The sequence below is a fragment of the Danio rerio genome, chromosome 19 (assembly GCF_049306965.1).
Source record: "Danio rerio strain Tuebingen ecotype United States chromosome 19, GRCz12tu, whole genome shotgun sequence".
Taxonomy (NCBI): Eukaryota; Metazoa; Chordata; class Actinopteri; order Cypriniformes; family Danionidae; genus Danio; species Danio rerio.
In genome coordinates, this window is record NC_133194.1 from 7,538,556 (window position 1) to 7,561,763 (window position 23,208).

Genomic DNA, 23,208 nt, shown 5'->3' on the forward strand with positions numbered 1-23,208 from the left:
TTTATCTTTGCCATGTTGACAGTAAATAATAGTTGACTAGATATTTTTCAAGACACTTCTATACAGCTTAAAGTAACATTTAAAGGCTTAACTGGGTTCATTAGGTTAACTAGGCAGGTTAGGGTAATTAGGCAAGTTATTGTATAATGATGGTTTGTTCTGTAGACTATTGGGGAAAAAATAGCTTACAGGGGCTAGTAATTTTGTCCCTAAAGGTTTTTTTTTTTTAATTTATAACTGCTCTTATTCTAGCCGAAATAAAACAAATAAGACTTTCTCCAGAAGACAAAATATTATCAGATATACTATCAAAATTTTCTTGCTCTGTTAAACATTATTCAGGAAATATTTAATAAAGAAGAGAAAATTCAAAGAGGGGGTTAATAATTCTGGCTTCAACTGCACATTGAGAAGAAAGACTTTCTCGTACATGGCCTCATTTCAGTTGTCAAGTCTATCTATTGAATCAATCAATTTATACGAAAAAAAAAAAAAACATTGGCCAGAAATATGGATTATAGGCTTAAATTATAGCGAGAAATAACAGATGAACCAAGACTGCAGTCAGATCATGAAGCAGATCAATGATAATCAATGCAGAAATGAACAAAACAATAGGCCTAATACAACATATTATGAGATTATTCATCCATTCATTTTCTTGTCGGCTTAGTCCCTTTATTAATCCGGGGTCGCCACAGCAGAATGAACTGCCAACTTATCCAGCAAGTTTTAGCCGCAACCCATCTCTGGGAAACATCCACACACACATTCACACACACACTCATACACTACGGACAATTTAGCCTACCCAGTTCACTTGTACCGCATGTCTTTGGACTGTGGGGGAAACCGGAGCACCCGGAGGAAACCCACGCGAAGGTAGGGAGAACATGCAAACTCCACACAGAAACGCCAACTGAGCCGAGGTTCGAACCAGCGACCTTCTTGCTGTGAGGCGACAGCACTACCTACTGCGCCCCTGCCTCGCCCATTATAAGATTAAAATATAGAAAAGTTATAAGATGGTCATTTCAGTCAATTTTCATAACAAATAAACAGCTCTCGTTAATATTTCTGCATGCTTTCACTTTCGTATTTGCACATTTACATTTACTGGTAGGAAGGATGGCATCCCGCCCTACTCCTGATTCTCTCTTCATATAGCCATGTATATGGCATTTACATAATACACTGTAATATAGCCTGGTTCGTTAGTTTGTTGGATCGTTTTGCTTTCACAATACAATTAATCTGCTCCAGAGTTTGCTCGAATTGAGCAAAGACCACCTCATTGACGCGATATCTGATCGATTGATTTGGTGCGGATCTGAGCGCGATTGCTATATTCACATATGCCAAACGAACCGCGCTAACTGAGCAAATAAGACAGGTTCTGAAACAAATGTCTAGATGTGACAGCACCCTCAAAATTAATATTATAGACTGCAGAAGTCATGAGTCTGACATGCTTAAACTCAACAGCTCTGAATGGCAGAGTTGTGATATAAACATAACACTACTGGCTGTTTTGGCTAGGGGGAGAATCTACTCTTTGTCCCACCCTGTCTTACTGTTCAGTTGAGATTAAATCAAACACTGAATAAAACGGCACATTCGAAAGCGTTTCACGGGATCTTACAATGTGCGCTAGCAAAATAAAGACTTTAAATGTTGATTTCTTGCAGATTTTTAAAAAGAAACAGGCAGTTTTTGTGCATTTTTCATTATTAAATAGAATACCTGATTGAATCTCTCACTCATGTCATGTCACTGTTTCTAAACGGCTAATCGTGTTCATGAATACTTTAACATTGCGCGCGAATCATTTATTCATTGCCTGTTTAAGAGAAGCCCAATAAATCATTAAATCATTAAAGTCCGATCGGGTCAGAGTGGCAGCCAAAAGCGAAAGCCTCATTTCGATCCTGTAATTGATCAAAGCGAAAGAAAAAAGGAGACCCGGTGAGCCCTCGTGTTTCCACGGCGAACTCCAAGGTTTTAGAAGCATCCGTAATGAGCCCTAATGATGGACGGTGTGGGCAAAGAGCCAGGTAATCTTGGCAGCCCACTTTTTCTGACATTTCACTTAATGTTAGCAGGGTGATATCTCTTCGCCCTCTTTCTCCGTCTCGATTTTCTCTTGCTAAGCCGTGGGTGATAAGCCTCGTCCAGGTGTCAGTCGACTGAGGTCTTTCTCTCGCCTTATCTCGCACGCTGAGCTTCAGACATTGTTTTCTCACCGCCAGGCTTAAGACGCTACAGGTAAGAGCGCAAGTGCCAGAACAACTGCTTGTTATGATATGAAACTCTGAGAAGAGGGAATACAGCAGATCTGATTCAGTTGCAACTACGTATTCAGAACTCGAGGGAGCAAATGTAATTATTTAATGATGACTTTTACATTTGAGACCTATACGCAAAGTCAACTACAAGTAAAGTTCAAGTTAGAAATTCCAAATATAAGCCCTTTTCACATGAAAAATACTGTGAAAGAAGCAGCTTAACAAATAATCATGGTGTTAATGGTTATAGGATCTCAATAACTTCAGGCCATATTGTGCATTTATACCAAAGGTGACGAGAACGTCAAAGTAGCCGGAAGTTATTCATTTTCAATGGGAGCGAGCAGCGATAAGCAGTGCGGCGCGGCTTCACCTGTGTGGGTGTCGAGTAGAGTTCAAGTCAACTTTATGGTAATTAGCTATGACGGGCTTCAGTGGCAAGCAATCGGCAGCATCAGAGGATTCCAGAGAACACAGTCCTGTGAATTTTGGTTCCGACCACAGTTGTTCCAAAGGGTTTAATTATTGCGGTCACCATTATTAAAATTTTTTCCAGTACATTCTCACCACCAGGCTTAAGACGCTACAGGTAAGAGCGCAAGTGCCAGAACAACTGCTTGTTATTAAATGAAACTCTGAGAAGAGGGAATACAGCAGATCTGATTCAGTTGCAAATACGTATTCAGAACTCGAGGGAGCAAATGTAATCAATAATGATGACTTATATATTTGAGATGTATACGCCAAGTCAAATACAAGTTACACAAAATATTGTGAAAGAAGCAGCTTTACCGAAAATCATGGTGTTAATGTTTTTAGGATCTTAATAACTTCAAGCTGTATTGTGGGTTTACACAGAAGGCGACGAGAGTGTCAAAGTAGCTGGAAGTTATTCATTTTCAATGGGAGCGAGCAGTGATAAGCAGTGTGGCGCGGCTTCACCTGTGTGGGAGTCAAGTAGAGTTCAAGTCAACTTTATGATAATTAGCTATAACGGGGTTCAATAGCAAGCAATCGACGACTTCAAAGGATTCCAGAGAACACAGTCCTGTCAATTCTGGTTCCAACCACAGTTGTTTCCAAGGGTTTAATAATTGTGGTCACCTTAATTACAATTATTTACAATACATTCTAACTGCCAGGCTAAAGACGCTACAGGTAAGAGCACAAGGACCAGAACAACTGCTTGTTATGATATGAAACTCTGAGAAGAGGGATTACAGCAGATCTGATTCAGTTGCAACTACATATTCAGAACTGGAGGGAGCAAATGTAATCATTTAAAGATGACTTTTATATTTGAGACGTATACGCCAAGTCAAATACACGATACAAAAAGAAGCAGCTTCACCAATAATCATGGTGTTAATGTTTTTAGGATCTTAATAATTTCAAGCTGTATTGTGCGTTCACACAGAAGGCGACAAGAGCGTCAAAGTAGCCGGAAGTTATTTATTTTCAATGGGAGCCAGCAGCGATAAGCAGGCTTCACCTGTGTGGGTGTCGAAAAGAGATAAGATCAAGTCAATTTTATAGTAATGAGCTATGACAAGGTTCTGCGGCGAGCAATTGGCAACTTCAGAGGATTCCAGAGAACAAAGTCCTGTGAACTTTGGTTACTAACACAGTTGTTTCCAAGGGTTTGATTACTGCATTTGGCAGATTTACAATTATTTTAAATGTTTTCTTCCAGGGCCTGAAAAAAAGTTACTTGCGAGTTACTAATTTACATCAATATTATATATACTTTTAATAAAAAGTATATGTATAGTATGCTAACTATATTGACAGTACAAAACAGTATTGCTGCTTCAGGATATTTCAGACATATTCATATTGACACGTATTTGAGAGAGCAAAGCTACAGCACACGCATCTTCCATAGTTAAGTGAAATTGATTAAAATCACGCAACATATTCATGCTAGAAAACACGTTTTTATATGTGGGAATGTAAGTGATTTGCTGATATGTTGCAACGGCCTCTCTAAATACGAGATCAATGCAATGAATTTTGATGCTCTCACCAGCGAAGCAGTAAAGGCAGATGACGTTTTCGTTATGGTGGACAGAGCGAACTTTGAGACTCTCACTGCCCTCATAGTTGGATTTAGCAGATTAGAGCTGGGCGATGACATATATTTTCAACAATGTAAACAATCGAGCTGTCTGAAATTTACTGAAAATCTCAATTTAAACAAACAAATTAAATTGAGTGATGTTCAACTTAATTTATTTGTTTAAATTTAGCCCAAGTTAATTGTTACAACCACTTACCTAAAACAAAAAGTAGTGAATCTGATCAATCATTTTTTTTTCAGTGTGTGGATTAGGCCTTTCTTTACAGTATTGTAGAAAAGCTTTTAGCCTTACCTAAAAAACTATAGGCAAGCGAACCAAATGTTTTAAATGCAAAGTGTTGTCATACCAAATATTGCTTTGATTTAGATCATTGCTAAATAAAAGTGTATTTACGCATTCTTTTTGAAGGCATGGTCATTTTACAGCATTTTTACACAAGTGCCTAAAACTTTAAACAGTACAGTAGATTTGCAGATAGGTTTCTTAGAGACATCGCAAGTTCTTCAGGACTGAGTTTGTCTCAGTTTGTTCTATTTCTTGTTCTATTCATGGGAGCCCAGACAGACTGGATGAAGATCAGATCAGATCAGATCTCATGTGTGTAGTACTGCCTGTTGTCAGACTCCAATAATTTCACAATTAATGACAAAAATAATGTTTGGAAATGTAAACTAATATTTCAGACTGACATGCTACAGAAAAATACAGAAATAACCAACTTTAAACATTTTCTTGGGGTAAAAATGTGGTATTAAACTTTTGCACAGTACTGTATATTATGAAATTGGACTTGTTTAAGGGTCAATGAGATGTCCCATTTAGGTGTTTGTGTAAAAGTAAATCTGCAAAAGTATTTTATATACTGCATATTACACATTAAATGCAAGAAGTGAAGTTTCACAAACTAATTTTAAGAGGAGCATGTGATATGCATGATCACGGCTGGTCTCTCATCTGTAATCATTAGCAAGCCAATCAGATTATTCCAAACTCACTATAATTATCCCATCTAGCGTTACTCCCTTATATTCGTTTTTGAAGAATCCCCTCGTCCACCCCATCTCCCCCTTTACTCCTTCACAAGGGGGAGCTCTCGAGAACTACCTGATCTCGTACCCCCTTACATGCTCATTGACCAGGCGGGAGCCCTGGGCTTAAGCATCACCGAGCTCAGGGTTCTCTCCCAGGACAGCATGCCAAACCTGCTAATATTATCGAGCAATATCTAAGTGTGAACTCCTGAACATTTGTTGAAATGAAATGTCAAAATATATGGGTGAAATACCATTTGAGCATGATGTATAATTATGTAAAATGACAAATGGGTAAGAACTAGAGATTTAAAAGATGGTGACAAAATACAAAGATCTAAAATGGTGATTCATTAGCATTTTAGGCCTGCGGGGTAGTAGTGAGTCAACTGATTTTGTACTAAATAATCCTGACAGGACTTTTTGGGGGGTATATAAACAAAAAATATATGACATTCACAGTCAAAACTGACCCCCAGTTACATCTGAGGTTGATTTCCCTAAAACCAGATCCTTATTTGATTAATATATTACATTTTATGCACTTCGCCTTTTAGAATAAACCATTAAAAAGCAGTTCATTTGAGCATTAATCTGAATCTCTGGGAGTTACAGAGCCAGATCTGATGATCCAAATGGGTAATGAAGGATGCAGTGAGGAGACGCAGTCTGCAATTAGCTCTGTGTGAGCTAATGTTCGGATTCAGAAAATCATTTCAATCTTCCAGGCGATGTCCTATTTGAAAAGACCAGCAGGAACTTTTTTTTTTTTTTCTCGAGTGCTAATTTGGTGCTGGTCTACATGATGGACCAGCGCAGACGTACTGTTTACCCCGCGGGTGCAGGAATGATTGGAAGACCAAGAAGGTCAGGAAGAATTAACATTTCATATCTTGGCTAATAAATATTAATTACCCAAAATGATGGCTGTGAAGCAGACAAACAAGCACAAGCCCTTGCAGGATTATTGCTATCCTCTTGTAAGTGCTTTGTTTGGCGGTAAAGTTGTTTAATGCCATTTTCACTAAGCAAATTCTTCAAAAATACAAGGTTGTTTTCAAAAAACATGAGAAAAAATTAATATATGGAAGTGGAAGAACATAACGGTTGCCAGGCCCAATACAATTCAGCTGGCAGGATGGGTCAAATTTGTAGCATGGTCCTTCTGGAGAAGTTGACCACTGACTGGGGGTGGGAGAAAATAAAATATGATTCATCTATGCTTTGTGATTCTTTCTCTAATGATTCTGAATCGATTCTCAAAAGTTCAGAATCGATTCTGTATTGAAATAAAATCACGACAACTAGAAACAGACATTTAAATAAATGTAATAAAAATGTAATAATCAATACTTTAATAATTTAAAAAATCACTGTTTTTTGTGTATATCGAGCTGTGCCTCACGTTAGCCTGTGCAATCCTCTGCAAACTGTGTCGAGTGTGTGCCTTTTGCTCACTCAGTGTATGCTGCTAATTTAAGGCTTTATTAAAATGTTTTTATACATTGTAGACATTTTTATTATTTTCCTAACTTTGGATTTGATAGGTAATGTATTTCACATTGTCTATCACTTATTTAATATTAGAATCTGACATAAAGGGCCCTATCATACAATAAACCTATCAGCGTCTCATCTCCCATTTCCTTTAAGAATCAGTTGCGTCGCGCCATAGGGCATTTGCGCCATAGGGCAATGCTGTTGTTTGCTAGTTTCAGCTCGGCGCAAGAGTCGTTTTGACGTTTTACAGCACGCTGTTTAAATAGCAAATGCATTTGCGCTCGTATGTGCGCTCATAGTTGTTCTGGTCTAAAAAAGGAGGTGTGTTAAGGCGCATTGCTGGCGCGTTGCTATTTTGAGGAACTAAAATACACTGTTCGATAGACTAGCTTAGAGGAGGTCTAAAGTCCAGTGCAGAGCGCGTTAGTTGTGCGCCTCGCTTAAACATTGCTTAATACACACAGGATGTACAGCAATACGCAAATATCTTTACAAATGAAAAAGAATTAGAGGATTAAAATATTACAAAAAATATTATTTTCTAGCCTACATATATATAAAAACCATACTTTCATGCCTTCTTCATCTCGGGGGGGGGGGCTTTTTCAGTTCATTCAATTTGCTTTTGTATAATGTTATTATTATATAGCAGTATTATTTATTATATGCATATTTATATTTGTTTTACAAACAAGCTTAGATTTGCCCACATGTCAGGTTTTAGACCATTACGAGGCATAGCATATGTATTTGGAAATAACTCAGTTTTTTGACCACACTTTGTTATTATTGTTCATTAATTCGTTTGCTGGAAATTAGAACTGAATTTAGAAATAGTTTTGAAACAAATCTTTGCACTTAACAAACTAAATTAATTATGTATGGGCTAATGGATATCTGTGCGTGCAACACATTTCCCTATCCAAGAGAGTGAAAGTGAAAGTGAAAGTAAAGAATGAGGAGGCTCATCTCTCATTCTCGTGCTGTAGATGCTCTGTTTATTTGATTTCTCTCTAGTGAAGGGTTCAGTTATTACACTTACAAAGTCTGCCATGTAAATAGCAAATGCCCTATGGCGCGACGCAACTGATTCTTAAAGGGAATGGGAGATGAGACTCTGGTTTATTCTCAAAACACACCCATAACTCATCAAGAGAACAAGCTCAACCCTGTTAGACCATGCGCCACAACGCAAAGTGGATTTTTCCGTCCTTAAAATAGCAAAAGTGGATTTAGACACACCCTTAAGGCTTGTGCGCCCTCCGCTTTGGACTTTCCGCCTGGATCGTCAAAATAGAGCCCAAAGCCACACTGAAAAGACATGAGGTGTGGCAGGCAGAAGCTCTGAAGGGGGGCGCTCATGAGCTCAAGGTTATTCATGTTCAGTGGTTGCTCTTCTTCTACGTTGTAAAGTTCAACAGGAGTCTGTTATTTTATGTTTTTGCTCTGACTGACTGCAAAAATCGCAGATGTAATGTCTCAGCTAAAAAATTCTCAAAATTGGACTTTCAATCACAATGTGAAAAAATAATGGTGGATCAATGCCAGAACCAAAGGACGGCAGAGAAGATAACGCAATCGTTTCAAAATAATTGATGATAGGAGATATAAAACACAATCTGTAGTTGGCAAATATTTTGAATGCATACAGTTTATTAGTAAATATGACTAGTCGTGCCTCACCAGCCACAGACCTCACCGCACGACACTGCTGTAGACACACACTTTCATCTCTCTGAGACTTTAACCGACATTAGCACACAGGTGAGTAGGCTTGACAAACCACCTGTACAAACAGTCTCTTCTCTCCTCTGGTTACATAATTTGCGATCTCCAGACATGTATATAGGGCTACGCTTTCAGAATGAGCCTATGTTGGTCATACACTGATTAAAGTCATAAAAGCTCAAGCATAAAACCTTTTAAAATGTAAAGTCAGATTAGATTTTGCAGAGCAGAAGAAAAAGGGAAAAATTACATTAAGAATTTTCACATTTTCATCGGTGTCAATAGCCTAGTGGTTAGTGCGTCGACACATGGCACCAAGGTGCTCGCAGCGACCCGAGTTCGATTCCCGTCTCGATGTCCTTTGCTGATCCTTCCCCTATCTCTGCTCCCCACACTTTCCTGTCTCTATATCTCCACTGTCCTATCAATAAAGGTGAAAACTCCTAAAAAAATATATATAAAAAAAAAAAAAAAAAGAATTTTCAAATTTTCCCCTAACAACTCTTTTATTAAGCTCTTTTATTAATTTATTAATTAATTTGTATGTTTTTTTTTTCGTATATTTTGACTGTGGGGTTGATTTGGGTTGGGATAAGTGTAATGTCATGGTTGTTTACATAAGTGTATTCCATTATTATTCTGTATGTTTTAAACCAGCAGATTAAACTATATATTTCATGTCATGTACTTATTGTTATTCAAGTAACTGCTTAATAATAAAAATAATAATAAAAAAGTTATTTTGGAATCAGATCATGACTCCTAGAATTGGAATCCGATTGAGCGGATCATCCCTGAAGATCCCCACCCCTACAACTGACCTGATGATGCATTCAAAACACGATGGATGTGTTCAGCGGGGATGTGCCTTGTGTGCTGTTTTTAAGTTGTGCATGCACTTGCATACATACATGCATGCATGCAAATGTAATGCAAAAAGTGTTTCCTTAAGAGCAGCCGCTATCAAGCCCAGTAAACGGCACCGAAACCCAGCCAAGAATTTAAGCAGCTAAATGGCCTCTCCAACCCCCAAAAAGAGCCTACAATGAAAGCCTTTAGTTTTCAGCATTAGCTGTCTGAAAATGGCTGGGGAGGAGAACGAAATGAGGAAAAACTCCTTCTTGGCAAGCTGCATGATTAGTCTGTTGGCTGGCATGAGCTGAGGTCTCCCTCCCTTTCAGAGCAGGAAGAGAAAAAGAGAGTGATTTCAACTTCCAGAGCTTTCTGTCTGGGGGACGTTCCTCTTGATAACAGCCCTCCTTCCGCTCTCTTCTCTCACTTTTTTTTTAACACATAAACACATACACACACACACACACTTTCTCTCCAGCTAGGCTGGTGGACCAGTTGAGGAGAAGTGCAATCTAGTCTAATTCACGAGTACAGTTTTGGGAGATGGGGGGTTTTTAAATTCCTCTTGCGTCAGCACAAGTCTCGCCTGCAGTCCGCTGGGCTTTGTCATGGTGTGGCATTCGTGTCTGCATTTGTATTAGGGCCTGTTTACACCTGACTTAATGACTTAATTGAAATACACACCGCGCAGTATAATAACGGGCACAAATAGCGGCTGGCAAATGGAAAAATAGCGGGTGGATGTAGTGAATAATTCACACTGAATAACCCCACCATGTGTTTCAAATTGAAAATCAAAAGAAAAAACAGCTTGGGCAAGTTTAAGCTCTGGTTTTAACTTGTTTAAGCAGGTCCTTACGGCTACCATAATGGTAAGACTAGACAATTCTGATGGTTTTCAACCAGTTTCACTTTCAGATGGTCAGATTGGAAGATCAGCAAGACTCTCCATTCTGGAAGGCCATTTAATTCAACTTAGGCCAGCCAAGGTTTAGCTTGTTTGAAAGTCTAACAAGCCAGTGTTTACCTAAGGAATGCACTAAAATGAAAATTCTGTGCTGAAACCAAACCTTCTGGATCAACTGAAACTGAAAAAACTGAAACCTAAATACTTTTTTCTTATTTTATTAAGAAATATATACAAAATGAATTATTCAATAAGTAATAAACTGATTTTAAAAAGCACAAGCTAATAATATTTTATGACAGTAACAAGTGGAAATGCTTCATTTTACCAGCTTTGTCATGACAGCACAAAAGTGGCTGGCAAATGGAAAAATTGCAGGTGAGGGAAGTGAATAACTAACACTGAATAACCCCACCAAGCGTTCCCTGTTGAAAAATAAAATGAAAAAAAAAAGTTTAAACCAACCAGAGCAAGTTTAAGCTTTGGTTTTAGCTTGTTTAAGCTGGTCGTCCAAGCTGCCATACTGTTTGGAAAAATTTTCATGGTTTTCAACTAGTTTCAACTCTTTTTTCAGTTTTCAGATGGTCAGGTTGAGAGATCAACAAGACTGCCCATCACCAGTATGGAAGACTACTTAAAGGCAGTTAGACCAGCCAAGATTTTGCTTGACTGCAAGTCTAACAAGCCAGTGTTTAACCTTAGAGACACACTGAAATGAAAATTCTGTCCTGAAAACAAATCTCCAGGATCAACTGAAGCTGAAAAACCGAAACCTAAATGCTTATTTCTAATTTTATTAAGGAATATAAACAAATTTAATTAAAGACTTTATAAATATAAGTCAATAAGTAATATACTAATTTAAAAAGAGCACAAGCCAATATATATTTTAATGACAGTTAAATGATTAAATTTATTATTGATGAAAAACAAGTGGAAATGCGTCATTTTACCAGGGTTGCCATGACAGCACCATAATCGTTACTGCAAGCAGCAAGAACAAGTATATATACTATTATTTGATATACAGTTGAAGTCAGAATTATTAGCCCTCCTTTGATTTTATTTTTTTTTATATTTGCTAAATTATGGTTAACAGAGCAGGGAAATTTTCACAATGTGTCTGATAATATTTCTTCTTCTGGAGAAAGTCTTATTTGTTTTATTTTGGCTAGAATAAAAGCAGCTGTAAAATTGTTAAACACCATTTTAAGGGACAAAATTATTAGCCCCTTTAGGCTATATTTTTTCAATAGTCTACAGAACAAACCATCATTATACAATAACTTGCCTAATTACCCCAACCAGCCAAGTTAATCTAATTAACCTAGCGAAGCCTTTAAATGTCACTTTAAGCTGTATAAAAGCGTCTTGAAAAATAACTAGTCAAATATTATTTACTGTCATCATGGCAAAGATAAAATAAATCAGTTAGGGTTGGGGTTGAATAATTATGACTTCAACTGTACATGGAGCATATATTTACATAAGTATATATGTGCCTGGGGGAGCGTCTACAGGCACATGTATTTTTAGAGGATTTTTACATGTATTACAGAGGAATATTATGCTGTTATGACCATTGAGCAGAGTTTTTCTCCTTCAGTCAAAAAACTAAATTGCTATTCTCATCCGATTATTTCCATTGAAATAAACTCTGGTGCATTTCCAACCATCACCAACTGAAGAGTTCAAGATCCCTCTAAAACCGTAAAAACTGACTAACCTAACCAACCAACCCAAGGCGGAAGACATAATTTAGCCTAAACAAGCCAAGATTTAGCTAATCTCCCAGAGGAAGAGCTAAAATTTCAGCTCATCAGTTTATCTAATCTCTAAGTTTATCTCAGTTAATCTCAGTTTATCTAACCCTCATCAACTAAAAGTGTCAAACACTCCTCTAAATGTTTAGACTGGAGAAGGCATGCTAAGTTAAACTGTTTACATGGTATTAGATGCTTCATACAGTAAATAGTCAGGAAGCGGTGAGACCATTTAAACAGACTAAAGTTGAAACCTGCTCAGACTAGCAAACCATTAAGTCCGTTCCAAACCACTTAACTTCTCTGAAATTTCATCTTTATATCTCACAAACATCATAACAGCTCTTCATCCCTGCTTAAAAAAAAAGAATGAACCAGTATAAAATGACCTCAACCAGCAGAGAAACTGGCAGACCTTTAATCAGGAATTGAAAGTGCTGTGAAAAACTTCAGGCCGTTGACAGGGCAGTTACTTTGCGACAATCCCATGTTATGTGTCAACACAGAATGTGTGTTTTAACATGAATCTTTCCATGTGATAAAACTCATCCCTATAATACTGATTAGCAAAAAAAAAAACACTAGAAAAACATCCCACATTTTCTCGCTACAGTGCGCCTACAAAGAGCCTTTGTTCTCCCACAAGACAATTGAAATTTCCAAAAGGATTCCCACGGATTCTAAAAGAGGCTCTTGCGCTTGCCTTGGCTTGAGAAAGTGCCAGAAGCACACAGTGGCTTGTGGGGCCTACACGCGTCCGTTTAGCCAAGCGGCATCTCGGCATCTGATCGACAGCGGGTAAACATTTCAGCAAACATACCATCAAGACAGTGTTGTGCATCAAGGGTTGCACAGAGCATGTGCGAGAGTGCGGGACAACAAAGCTGCAGGAAAAGAAAGAAAACCATGCACAGGAACAGAGAGGGAAACAACAATAGCTGTCTTTTATCTTTTTTTTTTGTTAGAAGGGGTTAATCAAAGATACAACAGTACTGTGTTGTTAGGGGTGGTGAAGAGGGGGGAAGAAAACAACAAGTGAAAGGGAGAAATAAAAAGCAACCCGGCAAACTGGCTCACACCAAGTGACTTCGCATAGAACAAAGACCTTCTGGAGAAAATCCCGCAAAATTGGGTTAGGCAGGAAAACTAGAAACCCAACCACCGAGTAAAGAGTCTAGCTTCTGAAGCCCACCCACATTAAAGAAGTGAATCCCAGATCAATCCCGCGTACTGTTTTTCTCCTTGTACTGCGTGCAATGAAAGTGGCGTGCAGTAGTGTCCTAAGCAGGCACGGCATGTTTAGCTTACCGCACCTGGTCAGGACTTTGTTGTTGAGTTGGAAAGTGTACTGAATGTTTGAGTGCGCGTGGCATTCCTGCATTGCGTTACTCACCGATGACCAAAGCGACCAGCTCTTTCTTCCCCGTTCCCAGACGGTTCTTCACCTCGCACACAAAAGTGGTGTTGACCGTTTCGTCTACCTTCCTCACCAGCAGCCGGTTTTCCTCCACTCGTACAGAAGAAGGCATCTGACCTGTCGCACTGAACAACAATTGAGAAAGAACAGCATTAATATTGTAAAAGATTACTGAAAATACACACATATATATATATTTATTTATTTGTTTTATTAGATTGTCTACAGAACAAATGATTATGTTTATTAAAATCTTTCCATCAAATAGAAATTGGGGAAAATACATAATAATTCCAACTATATATCTCTACATACACTCACCGGCCACTTTATTAGGTACACCTGTCCAACTGCTAGTTAACGCAAATTTCTAATCAGCCAATCACATGGCAGCAACTCTGCTGCAGTTCAAACCGAGCATCAGAATGGGGAAGAAAGGTGATTTAAGTGACTTTGAATGTGGCATGGTTGTTGGTGCCAGACGGGCTGAGTATTTCAGAAACTGTTGATCTACTGGGATTTTCATGCACAACCATGAGAGATAGTCCAAAAAAGAGAAAATATCCAATGAGCGGCAGTCCTGTGGGTGCAAATGCCTTGTTGATGCCAGAGATCAGAGGAGAATGGCCAGACTGTTTCCAGCTGAAAGGCAACAGTAACTCAAATAACCACTTGATACAACTGAGGTATGTAGAAGAGCATCTCTGAATGCACAAGACGTCCAACCTTGAAACAGATGGGCTACAGTAACAGAAGACCACAACGGGTGCCACTTCTGTAAGCTAAAAACAGAAAAACTGAGGCTACAATTTGCACAGGCTCACCAAAATTGGACTAAAGAAAATTGGAAAAATTTTGCCTGGTCTGATGAGTCACGATTTCTGCTGCCACATTCGTTCGGTAGGGTCAGAATTTGGGGTCAACAACATGAAAGCATGGATCCATCCTGCCTTGTATCAACAGTTCAGGATGGTGGTTGTGGTGTGATGGCGTGGGTGATATTTTCTTCGCACACTTTGTGCCCATTAGTACCAATTCAGCATTGTGTCACCACAGCCTACCTGAGTATTGTTGCTAACCATGTCTATTCCTTTATAATCAAAGTATACCCATCTTCTGATGGCTAATTCCAGCAGGACAATCATCTCAGACTGGTTTCTTGAACATGACAATGAGTTCACTGTACTCAAATGGCCTCCACAGTCACCAGATCTCAATCCAATAGGGCACCTTTGGGATGTGGTGGAACGGAAGATTCACATCATGGATGTGCAGCCGACAAATCTGCAGCAACTGTGTGATGCTATCATGTCAACATGGACTAAAATCTCTGAGGAATATTTCCAGTATCTTGTTGAATCTATGCCATGAAGGATTAAAACAGTTCTGAAGGCAAAAGTGGGTTCAACAGAGTACTAGTAAGGTGTACCTAATAAAGTGGCCAGTGATTGAGACATTAAAGGAAAAGCTCACCAAAAAAATGTTATTACCTTGTAATTTACTCGCCCTCAAGCCAGTCTCCGTGTAAATTACTTACTTCTTAGATAAGAACAAAGTTGTAGTTGAGGTTTTTGAATGCTACAGTATATAGCAGTGTTTGGTAGTGGCCATTGTTTAAAGCTTCCTAAAAAGGCCTAAATTTGGCGCATTCATATCAGAAACTCCAGGACTAAATGCGTCTTTCAGGAATGTCACACTGTAATGTTAAAATACTTTATAATATGATCCAGTAATGTCAAGACAAGTAGTTCGACAACTTGCTCGTCATTTTCTTCTGGGTTAAACAAACTTTTTTTGTACTGTAAGTGGTTCCCATGAGACTCGTCTATTCAAGGAGCTTCTGCTACGAATACATCTTATGTCCCTCATCATTTGTCAATTCGGAGGAAGTTGTTAATAATATGCATTCGGCAGTAGAAGTCAGTAATTTGAGTTTATAGTTTTAAGTATTTTTATTATAAAAACACCTCAATCTGCTTCATAAGATATGCATATGGCATATGGGTTAATTTATGATGTACTTTTAAAAGCTTAAGAAAATAACCACCACAACCCAGGATAACATTTTAAACTACTACGAATGTGTTTATCTTAAAGAAAAACTCTACTTTTTTGAGCCTCATTTCACAAATGCCCTAAAAAAAATTATTTTACCTTTTTTTTCATCCATTTAGCAAGTCTCCGGGTCTTCTGAAACATTTTAGCTTAGCTTAGCATAGATCATTGAATCGGATTAGACCATTAGCATCTCAAAAAATTTCAAATAAGTATTTTTATTTAAAGCTTGACTCTTCTGTGGTTACATTGTGGCAGCTGCGCTGTTACCTTGCTGGGCACTATTTCCAGGCACTGTGTGATATCATTGAGCCTGCTGCAGCCATGATACGACAGCAAAGTTTCTTGATTATTTCACTGGAATGAAAGATAGTTCCTAGCCATATCATCCAGGAAAATATCAACTTATAATTTTCTGTCACGCAACGTAACTACAGAAGTCTCAAGCAATAAATAGGAAAGTAATCAAAACTCTTTTCTTTATATTATTTGAATGAGATGCTAATGGTCTAATCCGATTCAATGATCTATGCTAAGCTAAGCTAAAAGTGCTCCAGCCATACACAGAAATGAATCGATTCAAAAAGTGTAACTCTCGGTGACATAAAATGAGCCGATTTCCAAAAAAAAAGTGGAGCGTTCCTTTAAAGTAGAAAGTCATATCCACAGAGGATGGCTTGAGGGTGAGTAAATTAGGAGATAATTTTCATTTTTGGGCATAAAAGGCGAATGCATGTGTTATTTTGCTATATTTTTTATACAACACTAATACAATTAGACCCACTCCCTTATGAAAAGCGCCAAATAAAACCACTAGGGTCACACATTTGCCAACTAACGTAAAACAGTACAAACAAACTGCTTCATCTAAGTGCATGTTGCCCAATAAATCTTGCTAATAAATGTTGTTTCTCGATCTGTATCGATTCGCGTTCTCCTTTGTTTTGTTGAGAAAATGAAGTTGAGCCAGTGAAGCGTTAATAGGCTGCTGTTGCTTTATACCGCGGGCAGAGACGCTTCTTCAATTCAGAGCCAATTAGCCTGTAGCTGCTGTTAGCGGCAAGAACTGCCATATTTGACTTGGTTTCAGTCATATCGGAGCCGGTTGCAACAACACATAAATATAAATAAGAAATATAGATTCCTTCAGACTAAATGAATACTAATGCTAATGATACAGAATCAAAACAAAGGCTTCTGTTGTTTCTTTCTCTTTCGAGCAGATGCTGCCATCATTTACTCACCCTGGTGTTGTTGCAATCGTTTAAATTAATTTTTTTCAGCACAAAATATAATGGACAGTTAATGTGCATATGTGTAACAAACAGTGTTGTTTGAACTTCTGCACTTGTAGAACTTGAAACTTCTGGTTATATATATATATATATATATATATATATATATATATATATATATATATATGTGTGTGTGTGTGTGTGTGTATATATATATATATATATATATATATATATATATATATATTTTTTTTTTTTTTTTTTTTTTTTTTTATTGAACTAGCATTGTTTCATAAATCCCAAGATCAATGTTTGAGTTAATGCTGATTCAAATGTTAAAATAGGTTGCAAATAAGTCACATACCATTAAATTTACCTTGGCTAAGTCATTTGGTGTCTACAGCTCATTAGTTCACTAGACAAATTATCTTTATAGATTTGTCCTGAAGAAAATTGTAATGATAATTGGATTTTTTTAAAGGGCCACAGTTGCTTTAGTAAAGCATTTTTTTTTTCATGTTTAATAAAACATTTTTATAATTTTATATAATAATTGTTTTTTTTTTTTAATTTAACCTTTGTATGGTGTTCGGGTCTGTGAGTTTCAGTTTTTTTCTAAAGAAAAATTAAAAAATGAATTATTTTTCCAACCTAAAATTCATTTGCTTTGGCTGATTTTCCGTATAGAACATAAATCCGATTTTCAACGATTTGCATAGGCTACGGGAATCGGAAACATTTCTATTCAATAAATGTGCAAATAATATGTGATGCTCAACTGCACTTAACATAATACACACACTTATTAATGATTCCTGCTTGTCTTCCTCATGATGAAGAGTAGGCAAAATCTGATATGTAATGGGGAAAAAAAGAAGCATGAGTTCTTCAGACGCTGGATTGGTACCGGGTTCATGAATGATAGTGTTAAAACATGTTGCCAAGCGCTTTATGAACTACGCCACTTGCGCTGTTCTTTTGTTTTGTTGTCTCTGTCGATCAAATGGCCGACAAACTTGCAAATAACACCGTTTTTCTCCGGTCTATCTTCAATAGGAGCACCTCCAATTCACATTCTGTTCAAAGTTTCTCTTTTTGCTTGATTTTGCCATTGCTTTTTCATTTGGTTTTGCCAAAGTAGAGTCATTTCCATATTTATAAGACGGAGGGGGCAGGGAGGGGTTTTGCGCTCCTGCTTGTGAGCCAGTTTCACCTTATGTCGGATGTAGAAAGAGAATATGCGTGGGATTCCGCGTACGCAGTGTTTTATACATCTGAATTGTTTACTGCGTATGCACATTTACAGCTTTGTGCGTACGCAATGTTTTAGTATGAATTCAACGCAAGACTTTATACATGAGGCTTCTGGAGATTGGTTGAATGGATCAAAAAATAGTAAAAGTCACCAAGTTTAACTTTAGGGGAGTTGTAAAATTAACCTATTTTTAAAACAGGTTTCCTTAACCAACAGCAAGCCATTGCTTTTTCATTTAATTAATTTACACACAAAAAAGAAACTAAAAACAGGAAAAAAATTACACACATGTAATATTACGGATATTATGCAAAATCACACCACAGAAGAGTGATGCTTTATTTAGATTCAAGTTTTTATCTATCAAAACTCTGGTCTTGTTTGAGCTGCATGCTAATGGTCTAATCCGATTCAATGAACTATGCTAAGCTAAGCTAAAAGTGCACCCGCATGACCCGGAGATTGGCTGAATGTATTCAAAAATGGTAAAAGTCAACATTTTAACTTTGAGAGAGCCATAAAATGAACCTATTTCAAAAAAGTTTGGTGTTGCCTTAGCACACAGCAAACACAAAATATTTAAAATAGAAAAAAAATATATTACACACGTAATATTACAGATATTATGCATGATGTAACTACATAAATTACAAGATTTAGATAGCTTAGAGCAGGGGTGTCCAAACTCGGTCCTGGAAGGCAAGTGTCCTGCTGAGTTTAGCTCCAACTTGCTTCAACACACCTGTCAGGAAGTTTCTAGTATTTCTAGTAAAAGCTTGATACTTGGTTGACATGTAATATTACGGATATTACACACAATGCAACTACAGAAGAGTGATGCTTTATATAGATTCAAGTTTATATCTATCAAAACTCTGGTGTTTTTTGAGCTGCATGCTAATGGTCTAATCCGATTCAATGAACTATGCTAAGCTAAGCTAAAAGTGCACCCTCAAGACCCAGAGATTGGCTGTATGGATTAAAATGATAAAAGTAAACAGTTTAACCCTAGAGGAGTGGTAAATAGAGCCTACATGTATTAAAACAATTGTAGCTCACCGAGCCACTGATTATCCCCTACATACATACTAAACATCTCATTTTATATAAATTTGAACCCAAAAATAACCATATAGGTTTGAAATAACACTAAATTTTGTGAAAGCCTGTGAAGAAACTTACACTGTCCAGGAAATCTCGCTGGGTTCCGGGTTGGCATCAGCTTCACAGGTCAAATAGACATCAGTCCGACCCATGTACCAGTTATTGTCATATCCGTCTATTGTCACAGTGGGTGGGTCTAGAAAAAAAAAATCAAGCGTAAGTGAGACATCTGCAAATCCTGCATTTAAAAAGCAGTTCAAAGGCTGGTTATCTGCGGTTCAGAGAAGATCGGTTTTGCTGAAGGCTGCACAGCCCTATAGACTCACAAAGCACTTTTACATGCTTAAGAAATGCAGAATGAAAGTGCAAGAGGTGAGGATGTTCCAACAGGGCCGTTTATAAAAAGAACGGTGAAGTTGCAAATCTGTGACATCCTCAAATATTCCAGCTCAGCTATGCAAACACACCTCTGTAAATAGCTTTCATGGAGAGAGAGAAAAAAAAAAACGTGAACAATGTGTTGAGGCAGACATATAACAGAGGCGAAGATGCTTAAATGCATTTTTTGATGTGAAGAGGGGTGGGTGGTGAGAAAAGGTGTTATGAGCAAATGATAGGAGAGGGATTATGAGTTCATAAGTGTGTCACTGAGAACGCACTTCTTTACAGGATTAGTTCAGCTAGAAATGAAAATTCCGTCCATGTTCAACACACTTCCGTGTCTTTTTAAAATCGCACAACATTCTTTCTTCCGTTAAACACAAAAAGAGGTGTTTGTATTAATCTGCTTGTTGGCTTTACTTTTTAACGGCAATGAATGAAAAATCAACCAAAAATTTTTTTTTAAATGAGACCAAAAATGAGTAAATGAGACTAAAGTCATAACAAATGTGATGTTGATAATCAATACTGGTCGATAAAAGCATTAGTTCACCGCAAAAGGAAGTTTTTTCTCATGGTTTACTCACACTCGAGTGGTTTTAAACATTTATTTCTTTATTCTGTGGAATACAAAACAAGATATTATGAAGAATGTTGAGAACGGATCTATATTAGGAAAAAAAAAAAAAATACTATGGAAATTGATATCTGTTTTTACACCCAAATTCATTTGTGTTCAACAGAAGCAAAAAAAAAAAAAAGGTTTAAAAAAAGTGGAAGGTGAGTAAATGATGACAGAACTTTAGTTTTTGGGGTGAACTATGCCTTTAAACAGCAGATCAGCCAATTGTTTAAAGGGGTAGTTCACCTAAAATTTAACTAAAAGTAATTAAAATCTTAACAACAAAAAAAGTGGAGGAAACTATCTTTTTTTTAAAAGCCTATTAGCAGGGCCTCGTTTAGCTGATGAGTTTAGGTAATGAGTTTGTGTAATTCAAGTAATGTATTATTCTGAGGCAACTTATTGAAATGCAGAAAATAAAGGTTTAATAAAATTTTTATCAAAATTGTGTATTTTTATTACTTTATTTATATTATTATTTTTATTACTTTATTGTATTTTATTGTTTATTTTTATTTGTGTATTTTATAACCATCTCAAAAAGAGGTCTCAAAGGCAGAACCATTAAATAATCAGAATCCATATCAAAATACATTATTGAGAATTGTAGTATCAGTGCTTCTCTAATCATCCGAAGTGATGAATTTATTTATTCATTCATTCATTTTCTTGTCGGCTTAGTCCCTTTATTAATCCGGGGTCGCCACAGCGGAATAAACCGCCAACTTATCCAGCACATTTTTACGCAGCGGATGCCCTTCCAGCCGCAACCCATCTCTGGGAAACATCCACACACACTCATTCACACACATTCACACTCATACACTACGGACAATTTAGCCTACCCAGTTCACCTGCACCGCATGTCTTTGGACTGTGAGGGAAACCGGAGCACCCGGAGGAAACCCACGTGAACGCAGAGAGAACATGCAAACTCCACACAGAAACTGAGTCGAGGATCGAACCAGGGATCCAGCGACCTTCTTGCTGTGAGGCGACATCACTACCTACTGCGCCACTCGTAACTTGCTGTAACCATGTAAACTAGACATGTAAAGTACAATACAAACGACCAGGCAAAAACAACTGCTGCCATGTTACCTCTCGTAAGGAAATCGATGCCTGGTGTTTGGAAATCAGGTAGTAAGGTCAATTAACTTTGACTCAAAGCAACTATATAACAGAACTTAATATTATAACCTGGGCGACACAGTGGCTCAGTGGTTAACACTGTTGCCCCACAGCAAGAACGTCTCTGGTTTGAGTCCCGGCTAGATCAGTTGGTATTTCTCCCCGTGTTGGCGTGGGTTTTCCCTACAGTCCAAAGACATGCGCCATTAGGTGAATTGAATAAACTAAATTGGCCGTAGTGTATGTGTGTGAATGTGAGAGTGTATAAGTGTTTCCCAGTGATGGGTTACAGCTAGAAGGGTGTAAAACATGTAAAACTGTGTAAAACATTTGCTGGATAAATTGGCGGTTCATTCCGCTGTGGCGACTCCTGATGAATAAAGGGACTAAGCCGAAGAAAAATGAATGAATGAATATTATTACCAGTAATAATGGTATTTTTAGATATTATTATCTCACAAAGCTGATAATTAAGCTTTGCATTGATGGTTTGTTAGACCAGTGTTTCCCAACCCTGTTCGAGTAGGCACACCAACAGTACATATTTTGGATGTCTCCCTTATCGGAATCATTAATTTCAGGTTTTCGTTTCTCGTTTAACATTTTGATGATTTGATTCAGGTGTGTTTGAATAGGAAGAGTTTAAAAATGTGGACTGTAGGTGTGCCTTCAGGAACAGAGTTGGGAAATACCGTGTTAGACACAGTACAATATTTGTCTCAGATACTCATTTTTGAACATCTAGAATTTGGGCGTTAAAAAAAATCAAATCACGACAAAAAAGGTGACACCCAGTGGTTGAAGTAGGTACTGCAGTCCAAAATCGAAACACTTTTTCACCCTGCCCTTTCCTCTGACCACTCCACGCAAATGCAGGTTGCAAGATTGACGACAACAAAATGAGTGCGCATACTTAACTATCAAGCCTACACAGTATCCTAGCTACAAGAGACGATGCACAATAATATTTGCCATATTTAAAGCAGTTTTTGTCCTAGCCATTACTTTTTAGAAACGGTTTTAATTACTCACAAATGAACAACAACAAACATCTATGACAAAGAAACCTCAGATACTGATTATGGGCGATTCTAAATGCTAAACATGTGAGTTTGAAAATATTCGACGTCACATTTATTGTCAAACTTAACGCAGCAGCAGATAGTTCACCTTAGATCTTGAAAAAAAAATGAACACAGGCAATACTTTGAACTGCATTTTGATATATCTAAAGTAGTAGGACTTTATGAAATATCTTTATGGGACTTAATAGTGTAATGAATTGGTGATTTTACCTTGTACAATGTAATGTTGGCCATTCCTACAAATATACTGTAGCTGGTTTTGTTATCTTCTGACATATATTGTATGAGATTGTGTGGCATATATTACAGTAAATTTGTTCTCTTTTTTTTTTGTTTCCATGCCGTATTTCATGAGATTTAAATTTGATCTGCATCAATTGAGCAAATATATGTTTCTACCAAGCAGTTTTTTAATGAGATATCATAAACAAGTATGTACACAGCTACAGATCTTGTGAATTTAAACACTGAAGTCTGATTTGCAAATGAATCATTCAGACATGGCGATTTTTTCTAAGTGGAACATATAAATGACTGGTACCAGCGGTCTCTAAGATCTACTTAAGCTTATGATGCTTGAGGAAAAGCGAGCCTTGATTTATGAAATGAAACATATTCATCAACACCTCATTACAGAAATGTATTGTTCATTGCTCACTTATGTCATTAAGTGTTTGTTATTTTAGTGCTCGACAGCCTCGTTTATTTTCATTAGATTGAGCAGCCTGACCGGGAAACTCTCCAGCGCTCCACAGAAGAAAAAATGTTAATAAAGC

General features: G+C 37.4%; 1 protein-coding gene across 2 annotated transcripts in view; it reads right to left on the bottom strand.

Moving 5' to 3' along the window:
- pvrl2l (PVR cell adhesion molecule related 2 like) overlaps positions 1-23,208 on the bottom strand; it is a 332,887-nt gene that overhangs the window by 149,139 nt on the left and 160,540 nt on the right. For both annotated transcript variants that reach the window (XM_017352250.4, NM_001430892.1), the window contains exons 5-6: positions 19,292-19,409; positions 13,541-13,689 (exon numbers count right to left, since the gene is read on the bottom strand). In XM_017352250.4, coding sequence (XP_017207739.1) covers positions 13,541-13,689; positions 19,292-19,409 — 267 coding nt within the window. The remainder of the gene's footprint in view (positions 1-13,540; positions 13,690-19,291; positions 19,410-23,208) is intronic.